Source organism: Ambystoma mexicanum, chromosome 6p (genome assembly GCF_040938575.1).
Source record: "Ambystoma mexicanum isolate Mex_15411 chromosome 6p, UKY_AmexF1_1, whole genome shotgun sequence".
NCBI lineage: Eukaryota > Metazoa > Chordata > Amphibia > Caudata > Ambystomatidae > Ambystoma > Ambystoma mexicanum.
This window is the reverse complement of record NC_090935.1, coordinates 639526141-639551719: the sequence shown is the minus strand read 5'-3', so window position 1 is coordinate 639551719 and position 25579 is coordinate 639526141. Positions and strand designations below refer to the sequence as shown.

The 25579-nt window shown below is 44.1% G+C and overlaps 1 protein-coding gene across 1 annotated transcript in view; it reads right to left on the bottom strand.

The window, feature by feature from the left end:
• LOC138510955 (low-density lipoprotein receptor class A domain-containing protein 1-like) overlaps window positions 1-25579 on the bottom strand; it is a 233692-nt gene that overhangs the window by 124728 nt on the left and 83385 nt on the right. Inside the window, exon 4 of the mRNA XM_069626545.1 lies at window positions 5396-5533. Within this exon, the coding sequence (XP_069482646.1) occupies window positions 5396-5533 (138 nt within the window). The remainder of the gene's footprint in view (window positions 1-5395; window positions 5534-25579) is intronic.

Sequence of the window (25579 nt, the reverse complement as noted above, 5' to 3'; positions counted from 1 at the left end):
CTGGCAAGTGGGGGGGAAGAGGTGCATACAATGTAGGTGTTGTATTGTGGGATACAAAGAAACAATGGAGTGGTGGTGGTGTTCAATGTACTTACCCAGCAGCCAGGTCCAGCATAGGGGTAATCCGTCTTAGATAGTTGGCAGGTTGCTTGAGCCTGGATGATGCGGTCATGGGTAGAGCCAGGGAACCGGGCACACACAGGTGGGGAGTGCAGCTCCACATCACAGACCATCTGCACATTGATGGAGTGGTGCATCCATTAGATTTTCTCTATGGGACCGGGCGGTTTGGACTTTGCTGATTATCTGATTTATCTGAGCAAGGGTTCTTGCCTCACAGGTGCGATAATGAACATTATTTCCAGCCACGGACCATTAATGTACATTTATGAATGGACTGAATTTTGAATTTGAAGGATCCAGTTGGACACACTAGTACAGTACTTCTCATGATTTCCTTAACTACTCTAATGCTATGCACTTTCCACTTTGTAGCTTGCACTTTACAAACTGGCATTTTACAAACTTAATTAAATTAATTCACACTGAGCATATCCTGGAAGCCTGGCACTGCTTCTGGCAGTGGGGTCCAGAGGGCTACCTGATGGTCTGACTGTAATTGAGGCAGGAGTGGCTACCCGATGGGCTGCCTGGTTTGGGGGCTGAGGGCCTCCTTGGCTGGGGACAGGAGAGCTACCAGCTGGGCTGCCTTGGCTGAGGGCTGTCTGATGGGCTACCTGGGTGGGGACTATGCACATTGTTTAGGAGCAGGGTGGCACCCTTTTCATGTTTTAGTCCTGGGCCCAGGGACTGTATGATGCTAGTTCATTCCCAAGCGTGGGATGTGCAATTGGAATGCTATGTGGTCTGAAAGATTGAGGCAAAATGCCTGTCAAGGGGGTTGATTTGATCTACCAATCTCAGGAGGTAGGTGGTGGGACATGCTTTTACTTTATTGGGTATCAGCCGCAGAATGTCAGTGGACCCTGACCACACTCAACTCTTGACTCAGCTGGGAGAGACAGCATAAACCAGTCTGGGTCCACGATTTAACAGCGTACTTAAGTTGGTTATCAAAAGCATACACCATCTCAACTGAGCCGCTTCCATTCGTTAAGGGTCACTTGAGCACATCTCAATTCCTTTAGATGTACAATCTGGGTCTGTAAAAGACACAGGAGCACATGTTCATCAAAAGTGTAATTTGGTGGAGAGGAGCCGTTATCTGTTCTAATGTGCCCGCAGTCAACATTTTGTCATTTGCACGGTAGAGTGCAAAGATGCAGGGCAAAAGGCGGCGTACATGTCTGTATGCCGCCTTTTGCCCGGCACTTTTTCACTCTGCCATGCCAAATGAGTAAATGCTGCCTGGCATGCATGCATTCCAGGCAGTGTTCACTTTTAATTCTGAGCGATGCTTGTTATGTTTGCATTGCGGGCAGCGCGTAATGTTCCTTGTGAACAATGCTTACCATGCGTGCATGATAAGTAGTGTTAACAATTACAAATAAATGCTGTCCGACATGGCCGGCAGTGTGAGCAAAGTAGCCATATGGGGTCCGCCTGCATTATGCTTTTGCATAAAGCCGGCGGATCCCATAGGGATCTCCATCATCTGCGCCGGCATGAAAATGCAAATGTTGGAGCATTTGTATGGTGCAGAGGAAGAAAGGCGATGGAAACGTAAGTTGAATAAATGAAAACGGGAGTAATGCTAATGGAAGTTGTAATAGTGTTATGCAAAGCTTTTATGCCTCCCAGTGCTTTAAGTGGGATTGGAAACCGAGGGGGGCTCTCTTTAGGGGGTGTGGCCTAAGGAGAGCCCACGCCCCTCAATTAAGGGCGGGGCTGGTAAAAGAGGTGGAGCTGGGGCACACTGGCATTATTACCTTTGATGCGCCCGGCCCGTCCTTTTAAACAAAAGAAGGGACTGGGCACACCAAAAGGTGTGACACCAGTGTGCCCCAGCTCGCAGGCAACCCTTTCATTCAAGGAGCCTGCTTCAATCACGGGCTCCTTGAATGAAAGGTCTGCCTGCTGCTGGTGTCTCTGTACTTGAAACAAGAGAAGGGCTGGAGGGCCCAGCCTCTCCTTTCGTTTCCAAGTAACTAATCATCACACAGCAAGAAGCCAAGGGGATTCATGCTGGGTGATGACTAGTTTATCGGAAACAAAAGGAGAGCTGGGCAGTCCAGCCCTTCTCCTGTTTCGAGTACATAGACATCAGGCATCCCGCACTGCACGGTTACACCTGCTGCTTGCAGGTGTCAGTACTTCAGTTTCGAAAAAATAAAAGGCCATCCCTTTTCTTTTTTTCTAATCCGAAGTGCTGACACTTGCAGGCAGCTCGTGTAACCGTGCAGCCTCTAGGCTCTCAGATAGCTACCACGTCCCCAGCATACATGAACGTATCCTCATGATTAAGGAAGCCAAGGTGTTTTCCAAGCTGGATATGAGGGATGCATATCATCAGATTCATCTTCACAATGTGTCCAAACCACTCACAGGCTTCATCACCCCGTTTGGCACATACCAGTTCACAAAGATGCCCTTCGGCTTGTCCGCAGCCACTGCATTCCAGCGCATGATGGACCTACTACTGCGCGACATAGGAAACATGTCCTACTTTCAGGACGATGTACTGGTCTATGCCGCAGATGAACACACCCATGATGTCACTCTCAAGAAGGTCCTCACCAAACTACAAGATACGGAGTCAAGTTGAGATATGAAAAGTGTGTCCCGAGGCAAAAGAGGTTAAATATATGGGTTAGAGGATTTCTTCCCGGGGTATAAGCCCCAAGCAAAACCTGGTGCAAGCCATTGTCGAGGCTCTGGAGCCCTCAAGCAAGGAGGGAGTGAGGTTGTTTGTAGGACTTGCAGAATATTACGCCAGGTTGATCCCCGATTTATCAGAAATCACAGCACCACTGAGATGTTTACTAAAAAAAGGGGCAGAGTTCACTTGATTGGAGGCCCAGAAGGAAGCTGTAGAGAACATAAAGTGACGGATAGTGTAAGCACCGTGCCTGCAGCTGGTCAATCCAGCGTGGAACAGTCATCACCACGGACGCCAGTGCGTGTGTTTTAGGTGCCGTACTCACCCAGAAGAGAGGATACACTGAACACGTAGTGGCATTCGCCTCTAATGCCCTGTCAACGGGTAAAATAAATGACTTTACAGTGGAAAAGTAGATGTTAGCCTGCACATGAGCTGTTGAGCACTTCAGGACTTACGTATGCGGCACTACGTTCAAACTGGTCACCGACCATAAGCCCCTCATTCATATGCTCAGTCTATGGGGGACAAAGTCGTCAATACTCCGGTGGGCACGCATTGCAGCCAAACTCCAGGAATACACATTTGAAATAACCCACATAGACGGTTGGAGAAATGCCCAGGCAGACTGCATGTCGAGGTTACCGGGAAACAAAGAGATGGCCACCATATTTCTGCAAGATGAATGCATAGTAGCGTCCATTCAAGACCTCAGAGTTCCTGAATTTCTGGAGTTGAGTGAAGGACACTGGAATGAAGAGGATAGTAAAGATCCCACCATGGTGCGACTTAGAGAGTGGGTCAAGAGTGGATGGCCAGAAGAAAGGGCCATACCGGAAGGCATGAGGCCGTATTGGAAAGTGGCAGATTAAATCTCAGAGGTGGAAGGTTTGCTCATCAAGGGGGACCAAGTAACACTGCCAGTGGGAATGAGAAAAGTCATCCTGTGCAGGGCTCACCAGGGCATTTAGGAAACACCATGACATGGCGAAGGGTAAGAGAGGCGTACTGGTGGCCTACCATGGACCAGGAAATCCGTTTCATGATTGAGAGAAGCCACAAGTGTCTCAATAGTGACAAATGCTTGAAGACCAGACAAGCCCCGAAGATTCCCACGGAGATCCCAGAAGCGGTGTGGCACAAAGGGAGGCTGGACTTCATAGGACTATTGGAGGTAATGGCTCCGGAGCATCCGTATGGTATAGTGATGGTAGACAACCTGTCAAAATGGGTAGCAGCAGAGATCTTCCACAACATTACCACAACCATTGTCATAGAAGACCTCCCATCCATTTTTCAGAGGGAACGCCTCCCCAAAGACTTAGTCACTGACAATTGAGAACAACTAGTTTCACAGGAAATTCCTGCACTGACATAACATAAAGCAGCGCTGTACCATCCCCAGGCAAATGGTCTAGTGGAGAGGGCAAATAGGTTCATCAAAGGGGCCATTCAGTTGGCAACCGCTTCAGGTATGGATCCCCTCAAAATAGTCAAGGAGGCTATCGCAGCCCACAGATTAAACCCCAACGGCATCACCCAAGCGGCCCAGTTTCGAATGCTGAGGGGGAGGAGAGCAGCATCCACAATGGTACCACTGTGGTTGACCAGAGTAAAAGAAGATGACGATTTAGACATGGCACGAGTAGTGTGGAGGTTAGAAAACAGCAAAGCATACATGAAGAGATGGAGTGATCAGAGAAGAATGACTCAAAATGGTGAAGTCAAAGAAGGCGACTGGATCAAACTATGCCTACTGTGTAAAGACCAAACGACAGGGTGGAAGTTCAGTCAACCCATAAAGGTCATCCACAGAGGGACGAATCACATTTGCACAGAAGATGGTCGCACATGGAACATGGAGCGAGTGGCATTGTTTGAGAAGCATCGCACAATGTAAAGAACCCAAGAGGAAAGCACCCCTTGTAGAAGCTCTGACTGAGATGCCAGTAGAATGCAAGAACCAGAAACATCTGCGAGAGAAATCACGGTGAGAGAGACAGAAAGAGAGGCTTTGAAAACATCCCAAGAAGAGAGTCAAGCACAGGACGCTGGGGTTAGGAAGGAAGATCATCCCAGAAGAGAGCACAGAAGACCAGTGAAGTATGGTGACTTTGTAATGAAATAAACTTTGCTTGGTTATCAAAGGGAGGTGTGTAGGGACCTTGCGAGATTACGCCGTTGCGTAATCTCGCGAGATTTAGAGCGCGAAAGACCGAGAGCCACCAAAGGCACAAACGTAGGATTCCAAAGGCCCCAGAGCCCTGGAGCAGGACGTGCTCCTGGTGCTCCTCCTCATCAGAGCGATAAGACTGCACCTGTGCCTGAGGGCAGCCTGGGACACTGTTGTCCAACATCATATTGACTTATTTCCTTATGGACATTCAAGTAACTCTGTTCTCAGTTAATTGCAAGGTATCATCTTGACAAATAAAGTTGTTAACCACAGCAAGTTGATTTCTCATTCATTACAACACACACCCGCACATAAAATGAGCTCCACAGAGTCAAGAACCCCTTTAAATGAAAGAGTAATATGTTGCAGCAAATAAAACATTGCTTGCCTTGTGGAACACGTGACTAATAATTGTCCGATGCATTACAAAGCAGCCTCACCACAGTATTCCGTGGACTCGTCCTCTCCATTGCTGCAGTCTTGCTTCTCATTGCAAAGAGAGGCAGCAGGTATGCAGGTGGCCCTGTCGTCGCACAGGAAGCCGCTCGTATTTGACGTGGTTCTGCACTGGCGAGCCACTGAAAGACAGGAGAAAGAGATCACTGCTGCTTCCCTGCAGGGCTCGCGGTGTCTGCATGCCATGCAAACATACCCCCACAAAAGGCACCATTTCCAAACCACGGCTATCGGTCATTATAATCATTCCAGACTGTCCCTGGTTTGGCCTGTGCCCCGAGTAAATACCGAGTGCAACGCCTTTATTGTTACTAAGCGTCACTATCACCACCATTGGACACACGCTTGCTGCAATTGCTATCTTAAAGTACTCTGCCTTTTATACTCATCTACAGGAAACATTACTCAATGGGTGTATGTGGAACACCCGAGAAAAGACTAATTTAAGAAAAAATAATTTGCAATTGAAAATGCATGTTGGTTTATTTAAACAGAATGCCACACAAAAACTCAGGGTTTGAAGTGGTTAATATATGTGGATGATGTACAGAGTGGGAGCCTTCATATGATGTGTGGGGCCCACTTCATTATTTAGCTGCAGCAAAAAGGGCCTTTGGAACTATATTTATTCCTAATGGCACCGTGACCAGCACCCACCACCAAGCCACTCTTAAAATATGAGGAAAGTGCTTTCTGACGAGGGGATAAATATGGTTTCAGAACAAGTATTTCATCCAGTGATATTATCACAGAGAACACATATTAATTGTAGAGCACATGGAACTGAGCTATTTAGCGGGAACTTTCATGCTCGGGTGCTAGTGTGAGCACTGCAGAGATCTTGCTTAGTCGCCTGGTAAACTGAGAGAACACCAGCCATACCTCCTATGAAAGGCTTTTCCACAACCTTTACAACACAGGAAACCTGTGCCACTTTGTGATAATATTGACACATGGTGTTGTTGATTTCCGCTGCATAGCTACACTGTGGAGGCATTGGATTTAAATTCTGACACATTGCATGAGTGTATGCCCCAATGGGCAGATTCATGATCACTCTTACAATTGATTATAAAGGTGCATATTCAGCCTCACTGCGAGTTAGGCGGTAAATTGTAAAATTGCTGGTAACTGAGTTACAGCCAATTTTACCACTACGCCACATTATGAGGTTGGGTCTTGAGTGGGAGATTTACCTCCAGAAGGAAGTAAATCTTCACACTCCACGCCGGAAAATCTGCACAATTGGCCGAATTACCACAGCAGTAATTCTGCAGTGGTAATTTAGCAAAAAAAGCCCCATTGGATCTAATGGACCCAAAATAAATGGGGAATTGCACCACCACTTGTAATCAGGCGGAAATTCCACCTGACCAAGTGGCAGTAACGGTCATTCCTTAAGGCAATTGCTTGGCGGATTTACTGCTGAATTTCCGCCTAGCTTGTAATGAGGCCCAAAGTATCCAGACAGATTAAACTGGAGTACATTTTATAGTAAGAATTATGTACACACGCTTTAGCGACTGCATCTCGGTAGTTAAGCTTATTTAGGAGATTCTTTCTCCAGGTCAATGTTTGCATGGTTAATTTGCTGACTCTTTTAAACAATACTGTTATATTTCAAAGTCCTGAGTGTCCAAGGAGGACAGGAGGCAGTAGTATAGGTAAGTGTGCTTTATCGGTGTGACCAGCATCTTCATGTAGCAGGTACTGGTAAACATGATGAGGACAAAGATACTGGGCCTCCACACTCTAGGGATAGGTAGCTCACTCTCCCAGGCTGACAAACAAGGAATCCTCAGGACAGAACACGCAGGGAACATGCCACTAGGACATACAGTAGACAGGCATCCAATGTTCCATTCAGACAGGGGAGACACAGGATACTACAAATATACCACAGGTTCCTTACTATAAAAACGTGCCACTTCTGCAATTTGGTAAAAAGTGGTGACCGTCCATCAGATTTGTAGCGGTGAGTTATATAAGGGCTATGGGACGTTCAAAGTGGCTGACAGGTCCTGAAAATACATTTTCCCTTTGAAACACTACTAAGGCTGGGTCATCTGCCATTTTCTTAGAAACTGCTGAATCAAATATCATCAGACTGCTGAACCAAATAGCATCAAAATATACACATAGTTGGAGCTACATGTGGAGTACGGCTTATATCAGGGCAGTTTGAGAAAACAACCAAACAATATGTGCAGGCTTTGTCTGGGACTGAGCCCCTGCACATATTGTACAGCACTGACACTTATAATGTGTTGCATAAGCTTGCAAATAGTTTCCTCTTTTGGGCAGCCCTCAGCCAGAGATAAATGACAAGACAGCAAGGAGAATCAGCTTGCCCTGCTAATGTGTTTATGCACACCACCCTTAAGAATAGTAACTGACAAGGCAGCAAGGAGAATCAGCTTGCCCTGCTAATGTGTTTATGCACACCACCCTTAAGAATAGTAACTGACAAGGCAGCAAGGAGAATCAGCTTGCTCTTCTAATGTGTTTATGCACACCACCCTTAAGAATAGTAACTGACAAGGCAGCAAGGAGAATCAGCTTGCCCTGCTAATGTGTTTATGCACATCACCCTTAAGAATAGTAACTGAGCAGCAGCGTTCCATACTTATGAGATAACAGTAAATATGAGGTTCAGGGACCACTGAACAGAAAATAAACAGGGGTTCTGCCCAAAGAGGCACATTTTAAAATATATGAATATGTGTGTAAATTACCTCTGTGTTGTTAAAACCAAAGCAGTATACTTTCACATCCTTCAAGTCCTGGATAGCTGAACACCAGAAGTGTTTTCATACTGCCTTTGAATGCCAATCAGTCCCCACACTCCTCATTCAATTTGAAACCTTTTTCACGCATGTAAGTCTGTAAAGTAATTCCCTGGGTTTGTTTGCCTGCTGAAGCGATCTTGAAGCAACAGTCAAGCGAGTATCTTCTGTGGCTTTAGCATGATAGATCACTGTATGGTGCTCAAAACATTGTATGTCACTACAAAAGGGTGGGGCATCTGTATGACACTATTTTTTAGATCTGGCTAAGACTTTTGACACTTTTGACCGAACCCTGTTATGGGCCAAACTATATAAAACAGGTTCTTCCTTTGGACTTCTGAGAATACTAGGGAATGCCTATTCAAGAAACAACTGCTGCTGTCTGAATTGTAAAGAGTGGTAACTCATATGAGAAGTTTGATGTTAACAAGCGAGTGGCACATGGCTGCTCACTTACCCATCTTCCGTTTATTCTCTTTTTGAGCAATTCATACAACAACAGTGAGTTTGGAATCAACGTCTAGCAACCAAAGCTCCATGGCTGCCCAAATAGGTCCCTGCCTCGTACAGATGATCCACCGATTTTAGATCTCACCACTAGCATCCTGCAACCCAGTCTGACACCAGCCGTTGATGTCTTTTAAGCCCATCATCTTTGTTGTTTGTTTTGGCCGAGGCACACTGTAAGGAACTCATGGTGGCAACAGTAAAGACAGACACAAGTGATCACAGTTCAAGGGTGTTTATTAAACTGTATGCAGATGTCTAATCTAACCTAGATCTAAGATGGGAGCATGCGTCGACCATCAAATGAAAATAAGGCAGTCCAAGTGACATCATGTCAAATTAAAAAGGGCCTATACTAAGAAACCTATTGCCAAACCTTACAACTAATACAAAAAGGGTGTGGGATAGTTTTCAAGAAAAGAAAGAAATGTTCACAAATAATATGTCAGGATGTGGTGTCTTGGTTCTCCCTTCTCCATGTTTTGAGCACGGTGTAAGATGGGGTCTTGGAGCACAGCACCCACTCAAACTTGGTCCCCCTCTGCCGGACGCTGACCCCTCTTCCTATTGATATGAGTGCCTCAGTGGCTGTTTCCCCTGTGTCGGAGGGCCTGATAGATTTTTCGAATAACCAAAACAACAAACAAACCCAAAGTTCTGTTCTATGTATTTCTCTGGTGATGGATTCACCCCTATGTCCCCCTCATCTGGGTGCAGACCCCTCTGAGCTTTCAGCCTCCCTCCACCGGGTTCACTCTGGCTTTTCTCGGGTGATAGATTCACCCCTGGATCTCACTTGTTCGGGCTCGGATCCCTCTCGACTGTTGGTCTTTTTACAATGAACTTTGGGTGATAGCTTCACCCCTGGATCTCCCTTGTTCGGGCTCGGACCCATCTCAAATGTCACTGTTCTTTTAAACAGTTCCTAGTGGACATCCCTCTGTCGGGTTCACTCTTGTCAACACACTGTTTCTTGGGACTTCAAACTTGCCCCCATCTGATTAGAATCCCTCTTCCGGGTTCAGTCTTGGAAACTTCACATTCACAAATGTTTGCTAGATTCATTTCCCTTGCTTTCTCACAGTTCTTAGGTCAAAGGCTTTCGACTGTATGGGGATTTTGCTTGACCTCCTGTGTGACCGCTTTGACCTATCTTGTCGGCTTTCCTACGGCCTTCTGGTATTTGTAGTTTCACTCAGACGGGGATCGACCAGAGTCTCTTGAATAAGCACCCATGTGGCGCCGGTTCCCTCTACAGCTGGTCTCCCCTCAACACTTAGGGCATCATTACACGGATGGCGGTAAGGGTTTACCGTTACCGGTATTTTACCGTTACTGGTAAATCCTTACCGCCTTACTACGAGGTCCCTTTCCGGGTTGGGGCTTTTTACACGCGGTAAAAACCAACCCGCAAAGGGGTACCGTAATTAGCGCCTTCCCCATTCCCATAGAGCCCTATGGGGCAAAAATGGGAATGGGGAAGGGCAATGGTGGAAGGGGGAATTACCGCCCCGCCAACCTTGGAATAGGGCGGTAACTCCCCTTTCCACCAAGGCGGTGCCGGTATTTTACCGGCATGAACCATGGTGCTAATAGCGCCATGGTTCACCGCCATCCGTGTAATGAGGCCCTTAGTTTTACAGTTCTCTGAACTTGGTTCAACTTGCCACTTTCGTCTTTCATTCACCACAGCCCGGCTCTTATCGGCTTTCCCCCTTGACTCACCAGCTGTGGTGAACCGCTTGGCTTTCTTTGTAACTGCAGTCAAGGCCGGTACCACGGTAGCAGGAGTTTCTCTCGCTCCTGCTTATCAGCGTTGACACACTCCATGTACCGTTGACATCTTCTGCAGCCCACTTGGGCTATTGTCCTCAGTCTTAAATTTCTTTCAGCGGAGGGTTCACAGGGTTTTGTCAAAAAGGGCAGGGTTGTGTCTCTCATTGTCAGCCTCTTGATATTTGCCGCCTTTCTCCTCCTCTTGAACGGCCGGGTTTGGATAGACATCTCGTCGTGCGGTCTGCCTTTCTCATACTGCGCTCTTTTGCTCCACCTTTTATCCCTTTGGGGAAGGGAAAGGGCTGTCAGGTGTGTGTGATTCTGATCAATTTCCTGCTTTGCCTGACCCTTGGATTCATATTCCGTGATCTATCATAATATAACAAAGTGTTTGGGGTAGAAAAAGAGGGTGGTAGAGTTTCCAGGTATCCTATAGCGTCGGAAGGGAAGGAGGTCTTACATGGAATTGTAACCCTGGTATTAGGGTTTGTGGTGATCTCGGAAGGGTAGGTTTTGGAGGGTTTGTGAAATAAGCAGCAGGGTTTGTGGGAATTGTAGTTGTCGGTTACATTTGATTGGGAGTTCGGAAAATGATAATCAGAGGGATTAGTAGGGTTTGTGAAGCAAACGGGAATAACTGGGATCATGAAATGAACAGAGGGAATTGTGGGGACCATAGTATTTTTTCAGTGAAAACTGGGTGTACGGGACAGAATAACCAAAGTGATGTGGAAACGAATGTTTGGGGTTGTTTGAGTGGGACGCAGGATAACAAGGATTCTGGGATAGATAATCCTAGGGTACAAATAGGTATGAGATCTTATGGGATTGGTTATATACGGAGAAGATGGTGGATTTGGGCAAGAGAGATTCAATGGCAGGAATCCAACATTTTTTGTGGGCTACCGCAGGGCGCCAGCCTCTCACCACTGTTATTTAACCTGTACATTCAACTCTTATGTGAACTGCTGGACCATTTTCGGTGTTTTTCACCAACTACGTTGATGACACTCAGCTTATTATGGAACTGAGTGGAGATCACGCTAAGGATAGTACATCTCTTAATGACCTCTATAACATCATAGAAGACTGGATGGAGAATAACTGGATGTGCTTGAATAGCAATACGACTGAGCTCGTGGTCTTTGGGTCCACAGAGGCACGAGCCAATTTCTGCCCAGACTACCAATCTTTTCAAATCAAAGAATCCCGCATCGAGGTTTCGGGCAAAGTTTAAACCTTAGGCATGACACTAGAAGCCTCCCTGAATGCAGATGCCCAAGCAATGTAGGTAAGCAAAAATTGCACCTACTATATTAGACTGCTTAAGGCAATTAGACCACTGCTCAGTGACAAAAACTGCACTACTATAGCTAGAGCTACTATTCTATCTCGCCTAGACTATGGAAATGCTCTCCTAGCTGGAACCCAGCAAACAAAGTATGCACAAATTCCAACTAATTCAAAACAACACGATCAGAATAATTAAACAAAAAGCTAGAACCAAACACATAAGTGAAGCCAGACTTGATATGCATTGGTTGAAAATAGAAGACTGCATACAATTTAAATCCCTGACCCTGACACATAAGTGCCTGTACGGAAAAGCACCTGCATACTTGAAATCTAAAATCATCGCGTACAACCCCTCTCGGGCCTTAAGATCAGAAGCCCTTGGGTTAGTAATAGGCCCAACGCACAAGAAAGAATACGGTATGGGAAGAGCCTTCCCAAATCGCGCAGCTGCAAGCTGGAATAAACTCCCACTCAGCTTCAGGCTGGAGACCAGCCACCTTGTCTTTTGAAAGAAGCTAAAAACCTTCCTCTTTAAATAAAACTATCATGATGTATTTCCCGTTATCTCTTAATCCGCTATAATTCTACTGGCATATGTAACTGTCCTGTAATCACTGTTTGTTTTCCATATCTTATCTTTGTCTTATCGTAAGCACCTGATGCCTGTGGGCCGTCGGCGCTATACAAATAAATAAATAAATAAATAATAAATAAATGAAAGGAAAAGGGCAGATAGGGTACATCACCTGAAGGTCTCTGGGATCTCATCCTCCTCTTCTTCCTCTGTAACATATTGTGTCTCCCTTTGGGCATTCTCCTGAGCATAACCATGGGTTCCCCTACCCAGGTGATCTTTCCCTGCTCATCTGCCTTCAGGGTTAGGGTAAGAGGGGGCCAACCCTTTCTTGGCCACCTGAATAACGGATTCTCGAGGTCTGCTGGGGAGAATACCCTCAGGTTTCTCACAACACCCACAAATAAACAGATGGTGAAGAAGTAAAGAGGGTGGATCTTTATACCTACTTGGTTGTTGGGACCCCCCTCGCCCACATGAAGGTGGTGTTGAAAGTAAGTCACATGAAATGGAGTGGCCCGCTTCATTCTATTAAAATGTTAGTGCTCATGTACTGAACAAATGTCTAATTGTAAATGCCACCAATGTTAATGGTGTTTTACGCTCAAGGGGCTGATGTTTGAGGTGGGTGAGGGAGCTACTTGGGACAAATATACAATGTCCAAAATAATGTGGCAGCACTTAAGGTGGAGCTGGGATGACAAGTCTAGGTTTTTCGATGTGATCGGCCCATTTCTAATATTATTTTAAAAAACTGCTGGGTAATAAGCAGAATCCTAATTTAACAAATAACATATTTATTCAAAGAACTGTTTCTGTCTCCAGCCAGGCATCATTCAACATTGCATTGTGCAGCCTAATTTTCATTTCAAGAATGGTAGCTAGTGTGCCCCAATTTGATGAGCAGAGGTGGTCATTTATCAAATATGATGAGGTTGCTAATTGGGAAATTCTCCAATAGCAAGTGTTGGTGGGCTGGTAGCAGAGTGCAGCATACACTTCCATGAGCCTGTATGTGGAGGGTCACATTCCTGGGATTTGTGAAAGATACTTCAAACTAATGATGTCTCCTTGTAAGAAAGTTGGTTACAAGAATGAGACTGAATGTTCTGGGTATGAGAGACCACACATACAAACGGGATGAGTAAGTCTCTGGGGAGATCTGCTTAAAATGCAGATTGGGGAAAATTGAAGAGTTGCATAATTTCCTCCCTGACGGCCTAGCTACACTGATCTTTAGGACAATGTTGCTTAAGTCTTTCTTTTTTTAGGTCAAGTATAGGCCATAGGGAGGCATCCATTATTTATGGATTGTCTAACGGCATTCTAGAGGACAATTATGCAGATGGCAATAATATACACATGGAGCCTTCAATAAAAGAGGGTTCTTCCCCTCTTTCTGTATCATGCTTGGATCTTAGTGCATAAACTGGTGGGATGGGGTATTCCATTCGGTCTTTTGAAAGCCATTATTTTATTTTACATTAATACTGCAATGCAAGTGAGATTAAATGCTGTTGGCGTTCTGACAGAGATATATCTGCATTCGGGGGTTGGGGGGTTGAGGCAAGGTTGTATCCTATCCACTTGTCTTTCTAATTTATGTCCCTCAAACATCCAGGATCGTCTATTGTCAGCTAATAATTCCTTAATTCGGCCAATTAAGGATATGTGGGAGGTTGACACTGATGCTTTTATTTCATTTGTTCTAATGACACGAGGTCCTCAAGCATCATTACACGCATTAGAAAATGACATCAATTCAAATTGGCTAAAAATCAATGCTTCTAAAAGAAAAGATTTAGAAATCAGAGGAGAAAGCCTTCCCATACTTGGAAAGTGCATCCTGTTGAAGAAGTGCACAGCCTCAAAGATCTCATTTTTTTTAAATCATGAACAACAACAGTTAAAGAAGCTTTGCAACATAGAATGAAGCAAAGAGGATTAGTTCTCCTTGATAAATTCAAAAATGTTCATGGTATGTATGGTAGGTGTTCATATATACATGACATAGAATTTTGTAGGGTTAAGATTATTCCTTCTCTTTTGTACAACCTAGTCTTTCATGACTTTTACTTTTGAATAGCTTTCAATTGTAGAAGGTTATACCTGGAAGGGGCTTTTAATACTTAGTTGAACCTCTCATTTGAGACGATTCATTTAGAATTTGGTCTTACTTTGATAAAGACAGTTTTAAAATGGAGGCACATTTTGTTATATCGGAAAATTAGATAAGCTATTTGAAATTAGTTCTACATTGATTTGAATTATAGTTATGCTGTTAATTAGTGTGCAACCATTACTTAATTCAATCAGTTGAAAATATGTTTTTCGATTTAGGTTTGTTTTCTGCTCTGGCAACTACAAATATCACATTGATGGAGAAACATCTTTGGGAAATGGATTGGCAAACAAAATTGTCCAAGTTTCCACTTTATCAAGAGGCCCAACATATTGAAATGGGTCAGATAAAGAAGTAAGTATTATGATATGATAGGTTATTTATAGCGCGCTTAATACCCAGAGGTTTCTAAGCGCGGACCCAGGGATGCAACCCGTGTTCCTCCATGTCGTCTTGCTTCCAAGGCGAGCATGTTGTCCCTGAGCTATCCTACCTATCTACAGAAATACCTTCAATGCTTCGTCAAGCATGATTTTTCCAATGCAGGGTTCTTTTCCTGCCTACTCTGGATGTTGTGGGACCAGGATATAATATACCTAGAACTTTAAGTTGTTGCAGATTGTGTGTGCAAACTGATAGACCTGAATGTTTGAAAAATGTGTTAATTGAATATACAGCCACGCTGAGGAGTCATAAGAAATGTTTTGAAAGATTTGTTCTTTATGAAAAATGTCAAGCAATCAAACAATTCTGGTTTTGCATTCTTCAAGGTCAGCAGAGCTCCTTAATTAAGACTACAATGAATTTAATATTGATAAAATATTGCAGCAAAATAATGTTTGTTCAATTTCAATGGTCTATATTTATGATATAAGGTTTTATGGGATATATATGTACTGGAGGAATGTACTTTCAACGTGTAATGTTTAATTTAAACTAAGTGCACTTTAATAAACAGAGACATTTTAACTGCAGATAATGTTTGTGAATTGGAGACAGACGCTAAAAGGTTTTAGGGACTCAATCGATTTTCACAATACGTGTTTGTATGTGATTGGGCATTGCGGCATAAGTGTCGAGAATAGTGTGATATGTATTCATACTTTGTTCTTAATGACGAAATCTAAAAGAGAAAGAAATGCACTGTTACTCGATGTAGCGGGAGGGTTTGTCTTAGTCTTTCAGCATTTCAAGGTTGCTACAGTAAGTGTTCCAAGAGCAGTTCAAAAGCAAAGTAAGATAACATAACATAGCAACATTTGCGGTGGGCAAAAATAGTCCATTCCTTTTCTTTTTAAGTGCCAAAAGTTAAATGTTTGGGGAGGAGGGTGTGACACATAAATGCTAGTTTGTATTATTAGGCATTTGATTTACCAGAGCTTCTTTCACCACTACCTCAAATTGAAAGACTTGTTTTCTATTTCTGTGAAACTTTAGTCTGTAATAATCCATTTCAAATATGTGCAATGTGAAGTGCTCGAATCCTGGTTTAGACATCGGATTCTCTGAGTTCCACTCAGATGACCTGCTCACTAGTCATGTATTAGCTATCACTCTCCATACGTCATTTGCCAGGATGTGCTTCCAAGGACTCGCACATGATTGGCAGACTTTTTTGTGCTGTTCTTTTTCACACCCCTTTCCTAACATTCTCAAAATTCTATCCCTTGCCTTCTGTTTTGGTGGGATTCCTTGCTGTGCCCACCCAAGCATTACATGATGTCATTTTTTGTAGATACTCATTTATATATTCTGCTAATCCAAAACTTGTATTTGATCACTGTCTTCATCAACAGACAAAACCTTAAAAATCTATTTTCGGTCGATGAAGATTAGGATGTTAGTGGTTGTATCACTAACGTCAGATTAAGGAGTGGTGTGTACAATCATACGTAAATGCATGAGTAGATGTTGCTGACCTCCAGGGTGGGTAGATGCATCAATCCCATGCATTATGTAATAGTAGGAGTGTGCCACGGCCTTTCCCAAGCAAAGGGTAGCACACCGACGTTAAGATCATGTTTTATAAAATCCTGCTTTTGGATAATACACAAAATGGGTTCAGAGACACCCCCAAAACCAAACACCTTAATTATGCAAAATGGGATTTTGCATTTCTGTTCTAATAGCCCTCAAATCCACAATGCTACAGTATTCAATATGCGGAGGAAAAATAAGTAACAAGGCATACTCATTTATGTACCACCCTGTTATAATGTCACTGTATACCATTATATCCTGTTGCCACTCGCCATGTTTAAATCACTGCCTATAGCTTGCATGAAACAAGATATTAGATTGCACTGTGCATGTCACAGTTAAAAAAGTGCTTTGCCCACTGTGAACGCTCGCCATCACTGTTCACGCTGCTGATGTATATCCCTTTAGGCATTGATAAGCATGTTCACAGCTCCCGCTTTTTACTGAAAGGTGGCTTTAGCTGGTGGAAGTCATCATATTACAAAGATTCTCGCCTACCTCGAAGCGGTGTGAAGCATTAGGGAGCATAGTCACCTTGGAGAAATGTATTACACTATGATGTCTTCACTGATAAGACTAACGAGCACGACAGAGTGCAGCTGGCATCAAAGTCAATATAATGAGGGTTTGTTCTCTGTCAGCAAAATGTTTCAAGGTGTAACCTTGCCAGGTTGAGACCCCCCCTGCCATTGGAACTCATGTATTCATGTGGGTATAAGAGATCGGGGCACAGGAGAGAATGGGATTCACCTGCACCGATGTCTCCTGTTGCCGTTGGTTATTTGTCTTCTACTCCTTTACTAATAAAAAGTGTTCATCAATGAAATGGAATCGTGGGTGGTCATTTCTTCCACCACAATCTGGTGCCATAAGAGGTCAGACTCCCGCTGCTCTGTGGCCAGACCTGGGGCAACCGGGCACGCTTCCCAGTTATCCCCTTGGGCCCAGAAAGAATGATTTTGTCAGAGGGGGGAGCTGGCTGGAGCACCAAGAGACGCGGGGAAAGTGAACACAGCAGATGCAGAAGCAAGAGCCAATGGAAAATAATTGTGGTTTGGTGAAAAAATGTAACTACATCAATGTATGGTGATGTCATGTATTGGGTTGTCAAAAACTGGTCAAAAATATTTATATCTGGATTTTGAAGTATAGAATCTGGCTGGAGTAAGAGGAATACTCTGCTTAGCAAAACTGGTTATCTGAAGTAAGTAAAGTAAAGCGGTTGGCCACCGCAGTTTAAAAGTAGCACATTCATGCTTCCTACTGACTTAAGAACATGAGACCACGATGTCGGTCGGAGTAGTGTAGGACTGAAAAGGGACAAGGATGAATGTGTGTATGTGTGCGAAGAAAACATTTTGAATGAGAACCCTGTGATTGTTGTCTTGTCTCAACCTAGACCTTGTTACTTGAAACCATCAATGCGCAACGCAAGTTGCGGCCCTGCTGTATATTTCACACTCTCCTCCTAGTATGGAAGCTGTAACAAGCTGATTTTCCACCGAATATGTGTCTTGTCTTTGATCCTTATCTACCCATGTCTCTGAAGAACTAAATACTGCTCTGCATTGTGGGTAGAATCACAGGGGATATAGGTTGTGAAACAGCAGTCATCTGAATCTGACCAACATCTGCAGGCGTTTCTGAAATTTCTGTATGTGGGAGGAACGGAGCCCAGGTGATACCTGAGCTGCCGAATAGACGTGGCAGAGTGGTTAAGTTAATGAACTGCACCCACACCGCCAGACACGGGACTCAATAGTGTCCCAATGCAGATAGGGCTAGGAATGGTGCTGATCCGAAATAAGCCATACCCTGTCATACCCCTGAAAAATGGGTTCAATTCAATCTAGACAAGTGCCACTTCGCCCAAAAGGTAGTGCAAAACCCATCATGTTTACTCACTACTCGCCAAAAGCATGCAAGTACCTGGAACAATAGTACAAATATACCCAGACCAAGTCACCCATATATTTTCCTTAGGAAGGCACCTTCGATCTAGACAGTATAACAAATTTACGGTATTCGAGATAAAGTGGTCATGTGATCACCAACGCTGATGGGGTAGATAGCTCAATTAGAATTCCAAAATCACCAAGAGACTGACTGAATCTAAGGCCCAGGTACTAAAAGACTCTCAAGTAAACTTCCACAAGCAAGTAAAATCCATGAAAACGGAGTACTCAAACCTACAGTTCCTGACCCACAAAACTGAGTACAAACAATAATATCCCATTCTCAGAGGGGAACCCCTGAGGAAAGAAAGCCCCGGAGATAGTCTGCACACTTATAACCCAGCCATCTTGAATACCCCCCAACCAGCAAGCCGACAGTTCTGATTCCTCTCACCCACCTACCTAACACCTATCAACACCCAAATAGCAGATGTACGGCTCGTTCACTCCTGAAATGCAGGCTCCGATTTCTAAACTGTTCTCACCAGCCTCTGGCACATTCGAGGATTGCCCATACTCGACAATAAATACCAGTACTGGTGCATACCCACTCAGACAACTCCTGCGAAGGGGTGACACCTTAGTCACAGTACATGCCTCATGTAGCACCAAAGATTTATTTAACATAATCCAGAGATTCCCCAAGATATAAGAAGACCCTATCAAATTCTAGGAGGAGCTCCATGTTATAACAGACTGCTATCCCCCACTTGTGTTGATTTAAATCAGTTGTCGTGAGCAGAGGTGAACAGCCTGTGGAGTACCTTGAACGACCAAAATGATGTTTTGAAAAACATTTTGGGACTGTGGATGCTGGTCAAGGTTTTTCTGGCGGGACAACATTTTCATGAAAAGGTTGAGAGACAAAGAGGAACAGAAGCCAAGCTTATAGCACTACAAATACAGAGCTTGCAACCCTCTCATTAAAGAGGAGGGTTCTGCCCTCTAGCATGGGTAGGAGTCGGGCAAGGGGAAGATGAGTGCCACAATCATTCCAGATGGGGCAACCTGCTGAAATGTATTATTCAAACACGAGCATTGATCATTGCAACTATTGCAAGGAGTTTGGGCACTGGAAATCTGAGTAGCCTAAACGACCTCAGTACGACAGTCAAGGTGGATGGACGAACGCCTCAAGCAGGTCGGCATGAGGTCTGCCTCAATAGTCGTTACTTATGACCGATGTATAGGATTGCCAATGTTTCCCTGAGCTTGTTGCACCACTTATATCTAATGATTCTGCTGCCCTTATCTTAAATGTAATGTTTCTAGCCAAAATGCTCCATGTCTAGTAGGTATGCTCCACTCTAAGAGCATGCCAGTTCCCCTGACAGCACACTCAGATGATGTAGTGGATGCCATCGGCATTGGAGGCACACCTATACCGCATCCAGTGTCCACCTCTCTAATGGTCACGATAGGCCCCACTTCTGAACAGCATGCATTTTTGTTCTCCTGTGAATTGGTTTGGATTAGATTTGTTGTGTAAACTGAGTTGCACCATTCATTGCTGCCCTTATGGGGTGTATTTGGATATCCCGGCTCATAGAGAGCATGACGTGCTGGCAGTGTTACAAGAAGTCCCCCACAGGAACCGGAAGGCCAGACCGACCCCCCCTGTCCCCGGCAGGGGATGTTGAACTAGGTCCCGGTTTGTCTATGGTCAACCCATGCAAATGATACTGGGTATATGGTAAATCCTGCCAAACTCTTGCTATGTGTACACCAGTATCCTATTTCACGATGGTCAGATGAAGGCATCCATCCTGTGAAAGAATCCCTTCTACAACCTGGCATCATTGTGCCAACCCTCAGCACCTATAATACTCTGATACTGCCTACAAAGAAGCCAAGTAAAGAGGGGTATCATTTTATTCAACCCTGCGTGCATTGAAGGCTGCCATTTTACCATCCTTCCCGGTGGGGCCCAATCCAGCTACTATTTAGTCACATATTCCATACAAGGCCAAATATTTCACTGGTGTAGATTTATACACCATATCTTACCTCTTCCTTTCCGCTGCATCCCCACCTACTCATCCTTCTGTTCTTCCTTGAAAGCCCTTCTTCTCCACCCCCCTGACTTTCCTTCCCTACCTCTCCCCTCTCCAACTCCCCTGTTCCCTTCCTATCTCCTTTCCCTCCCTTCCCCTTCTTCTCGCACCCATTGATCTCATATCAGTTATTTGTAACCTTCCTTACCTACCTCCTCCCCCTTTCACTTCTCCCTTCCCTCTCCCCTCCACCTAAGTATACTGTTCTACATATTGTCTCACTGGTTTTCTTTATGATTGTATATCTGCTTCTTCCTTTATTGTACCTTGTTGTTTTACTGTAAAGCGCTTTAGATTAAAGTGCTATATAAACCTAATAAACATAACATAAACATGTTCAGCATGTTTCTCTTTACCCATTGTGGTGGATCAAGACAGACACAGCCTGCGATCTGTCCATTTAGTATAGATTTATCAAATGAAAAATGAAAAACGTCCAACTTTCCCTCAACTATGGGTGGTCCCTGCCTAACCAAAGTAACTGAGGTACTCGTCTGTTGTCAGTGATAGTCCAAATCATGATCAGTCCACTGTCCAAAACTACCTTACTCTAACCCTAGCACTATTAGTACAATGTAAAAACCAGGAGAATTACTCCCTTCTCCTGTGAGATGGTTCTTCACCATGTTCAGTTCAGTACCAGATCATTAAGTAGTTCTAGGTAACTACTTATATCAGAGTTCTGACACTGAATCTTTGAGTTTCAAGTATCCTTTCTTTTTGACTACTTCCTGTCTTATCTTTTGGTTCTTTATTCTTTTCTCTTCTTTCAGATTTAACGGTGTATTTGTATTCAATTACCACGATTTCCCTTGACTTGGATGAATATGAATGTACCAGTAATGTTTCTTACACTCTGTATAGAGATTCTTGATACTCTGTGTTGACTGGAACATGTGTGAGTTTTCCAGTTCTGATTCTCACTCTCTTCATCTGTTCCACTTACTTTACCTTGACTGAAATCAGTATGAGCATTCCATTTATGATTCTTATTCTCTATACGTATTTGTGACACTTTATCTTGACTGGGCTGTGTATGAGCTTTCCAGTAATGATCCTTACTCTCTTCACACACTCTTGATACTGTATCTTGACTGAGATGAGTATGAGCATCCCAGTAATGACTCTCTATATTCTCACACACTCCTGATGTCTTATCTTGACTGGGTCAAGTATGAATGTTCCAATTATTATCTTTGGTGCCCCCCTCTCCATGTCACCCACTTTCTCTGTTATCTGAGCTCTTCAGGGATCATCACTGGGTGGTACGACAGTGTGGAACCCTCTTTTTCACTGGTCAGGTTGGCTCTTGGGTTTCTCTGTAGTTTCTCATATGGGCTTGCTCTCATTTCTTTCTTCTGTTCTCTTTGCACTTTATCAGCGGAAGTAGTGTCAGCGTAGTTAATGGACTGACTTGTCCATCACGGCTTGTTGTGGTCACGCCACCACTTATGCCTCATTCAAGGAAGGGAAGTCTTGTGTCCCTCTAAGCGTTCTGCTTCTCTTCTCCTCTTCAATGCCAGGCATCTGCTGCTGCACCTGGGTTTCCAATCCTCATCGGATGCCACACGTCCAATCTTCCTTCAGTGTACCGTCACAAACCAGTTTTGAACTTGCGGGAGATCTCTCGCTCTAGATCTCTGCCTCCTCTTCTTATTACGCTATCATGGGACTTCCCCAGTGAAGCGGTGAAGTCCTTCCTTTCTGTTTGATTGCAGATCATTATTCTTCCACTGATTATCTTTGTCTCAGTATGACTCAAGTTTTCCTTCACAGGCACCATTATAGTATATGGATGACAATAACACATTTTTATTGGTTTTTCATGTATTTCTTCAGTGGACCCAGTGGCAGCGGGGAAACCCACCTTGGCTGCAGGCTGTTTCCGCTGCTGCCCTATTGATTGAGAAAACTGACTCCCTGGTCCAAGCACATCCTGTCAATATTTATGTCCCTCATGCCATATTATCATTATTGCTGAAAGCAAAAACACAACATGTGTCAAACCCTCACCCGATGAAGCATGAAAAACTGCGTATTTCTGCTGAAAATGTGATCCTAAGCCGCTGCCCAGTCCTTAAACCTGCATCGCTGTTGCCAACTCCTGAAGAGGGAGAGCAGCATGACTGTCGGGTGGTTGTGGAAACACTGTTGTCCCCTCGCATTGACTTGTTTCTCAGACACTGGAACGCTGGATATGCTGTGTATACCCACCACTCGGTCCTAGAAGCATACAGATTGCGCATGGCCAAATCCGCACAAGTTGCCGTGCTTGAGGCATTTACCTGTGCAGGTGCTCTGGCTCTCGTAAGATCAGTTAAGATCTACACCAACTCCAGGTATGTCAACGACTATGGCATCTTCTGGAAACAATGTGGATACTTAACCTCCACTGGCAACCTCATCCAAAATGGGAAATACGCTGACAATTTATTGGACACATTGCTACTCTGTAAAGCTGTATCTATGGTTAAGTGTAGGTGACACAACCCCTCCCAGTCCTTTACTCCCCTAGGAAATGCTTTAGCTGACAGTGCAACTCGCTCAGCGGCCCTAAAAGGGAACTTGGCTTCTAATGAATGTCTTGTTTGTGTTGCAGTTCCACAGAAACCCATTCCATCCTTTGCCAGTCTGGTGATTCTCCCAGATCAAACTCCAGAGACTGAGAAGGAAACCTGGACACAGCGTAGGTGTAGCCTGGGAGTAGACTCCCTGTGGAGTTCTCCAGATGCCCGCCTGGTGGCGACCAAGGTATTACTACCTTATTTGGCAAAATGTTGCAAGGTGCGACATTGTCAGGTTGAGACCACCCCCCTGCCATTGGAACTGATGTATTCACAATTCACAGGAGACAGGGGGTTCCCTTGCACTGAAGTCTTGTGTTGCCGTTGGTTATTTGTCTGCTACTGCTTTACTAATAAAAAATGTTCATCAATCCACTGTATTCATGAGTGGTCATTTCTTCCACCACAATCAGTATGGCCACACAAACCATAAAGGAGCAGAAGGTACAGTGTTGCAGCCCACCACTAGAAGAACCTCTTGCACACACAGACCACAGTTTACATACCTAGACACAATGACCACGCATTATCCCAACCCCAAGGGAACCTTATACATATATAGACACTCCATCAACAGAAATTAGTTATACCATACATACACCCAACTCCCCACAACACAAACACACACAGAAGTGCACACGCAAACACACAAATACACAAACTCACCATACACATAAAAGGACATTTTCTCCACATACACACAGGGCCCCATTCAAACACAAGAACCCCCATACAGACAAACATAATTCTTCTTACGCACACACACAAACACACATATGCATCACAACACATAGGTTTCTAAAAATCAGAACGTCCCTTACACAGGTCCCCTGCACACATAAGGACACCACTAACATGCACACACAGATTTCTTAAGACAGAAAAATGAAACACGCATATCGCCTGTGAAAAAGACACCACATGCACCAACCAACCAAAACACACAGGCCATCCCACCAACATAGCCAACTACACATACAGAAACATCTTTGCACATGAGATCACTGCCCCCTCCCAAACACAGCCACACATGGTCCCAACAAACACACTTGGGGTGAAATATAGCCCATGGATGCGGATGCCAGAAATAAAGAGGCCAGAGTCATTTGTGAATGCTCACCGAAATATAAGGCCATCACAGAAATGTTGTTGGACATAAGGCCTATGGAAAATAAATCATAAAGGAAAGAAAGTGGGTCTAAAATCATAAGCGCAAAGATATGCGTGGTACATTTTATGAAGGAAAAGAAAGACACGTGAAACAGCAGTGTGTACAGTATCTTCAATGGAAGACCAGATGGTGCTACAAGCAGCTAAAGTGAAACGGAGCCCATTACATGGAAAAGAAATAAAAGAATGTCATTTTTGTTTTCTCCTCATTCAAATTGACAGTTTGCGACATGGACATGGTTTCTGTATATAATCACCTTATATATATGGACAACCTAGAAGTCATACTGATATATGTTGAAACTGTGTGCATTATAAAAAGTGATTTAAAAGTGCAATTGTGTGTGAGTTTAAAAGGCCATGTGCTGCTGGGTACATAAGCCGGTCATTTCTCCAGAACACGAAACCTAACCGCAAAGGCCTTTCCTCTGCTGCCCTGAAGCAAGGGCCCTGCTTGTTATCATCAATCAGGAACAGTACTTAAACAAATAAGAAAGAAATACACGTTTTAGATCAAAAACACGGTGCAGACCAGATAAAGCCATGTCTGTTCTTGCAGCAGAGGGACCTCCAGGTCACAAGTCCCATAAAAAGTCCCTTAGTTGGCTATCAGGCTTCTCTGCCTAGCCACATGCCTAAAGAGAAATGAAGCTTTAAAAAAGTGGGGGGAGGAGTGCAAGAGACCTGTGAAACTGCAGTATGATTAATGTGAAGAAATACATTTGATCACATACAAAGGGCAATATACGCGTCACAATGGTCATTCCAGACCTTTATTAAAGTGGACAGTCACCCCATAGTAACCATGCTAAAACGATTTTGGTGTGATAAACATAACTAAAGTTATTAAGGAAAATGTGGTTTGGGCCTTCTCTTGTTTCTGATAGAGGTGAAAGTTGGTATGCACATGCAGGTCCTAATTAACATGGAAATGGTAAAATGGCATATTTTTCACTGATATGGCTCCTGAGTTAATAAAGGAAATCTGTATCTCTGCATGGGAAGTGTGTGCGGATTTCAGACTAGTCTTATCTGATTTGCCTTAAAATGTAGTTCTCAGAAATATATGCATGCATGTAAAGATTTGAAAATGTAGGGTACTTGCCATGTTGAGAGATTTCTGTGTCAAAACATGGCTGAGCCCATCTGTCAAAGTGGGATGATGAAGCTTTCTCCTCCCACAATTGTCCCAAATTACTCCCCCATCCCCTTATCCTATCAGCACACAGGTGGGCAGTGAGTAGTGATAATCAACCAATCCCTTCCACGAGAATCATGACACTCATGCATTAAGTGGAACATCGAGAGACATGGCGTGCAATCACACAGAGGTGAACATAAAAAGGCCTCTCTTGGACTCTTCTGTCTTTGACGGTTACAT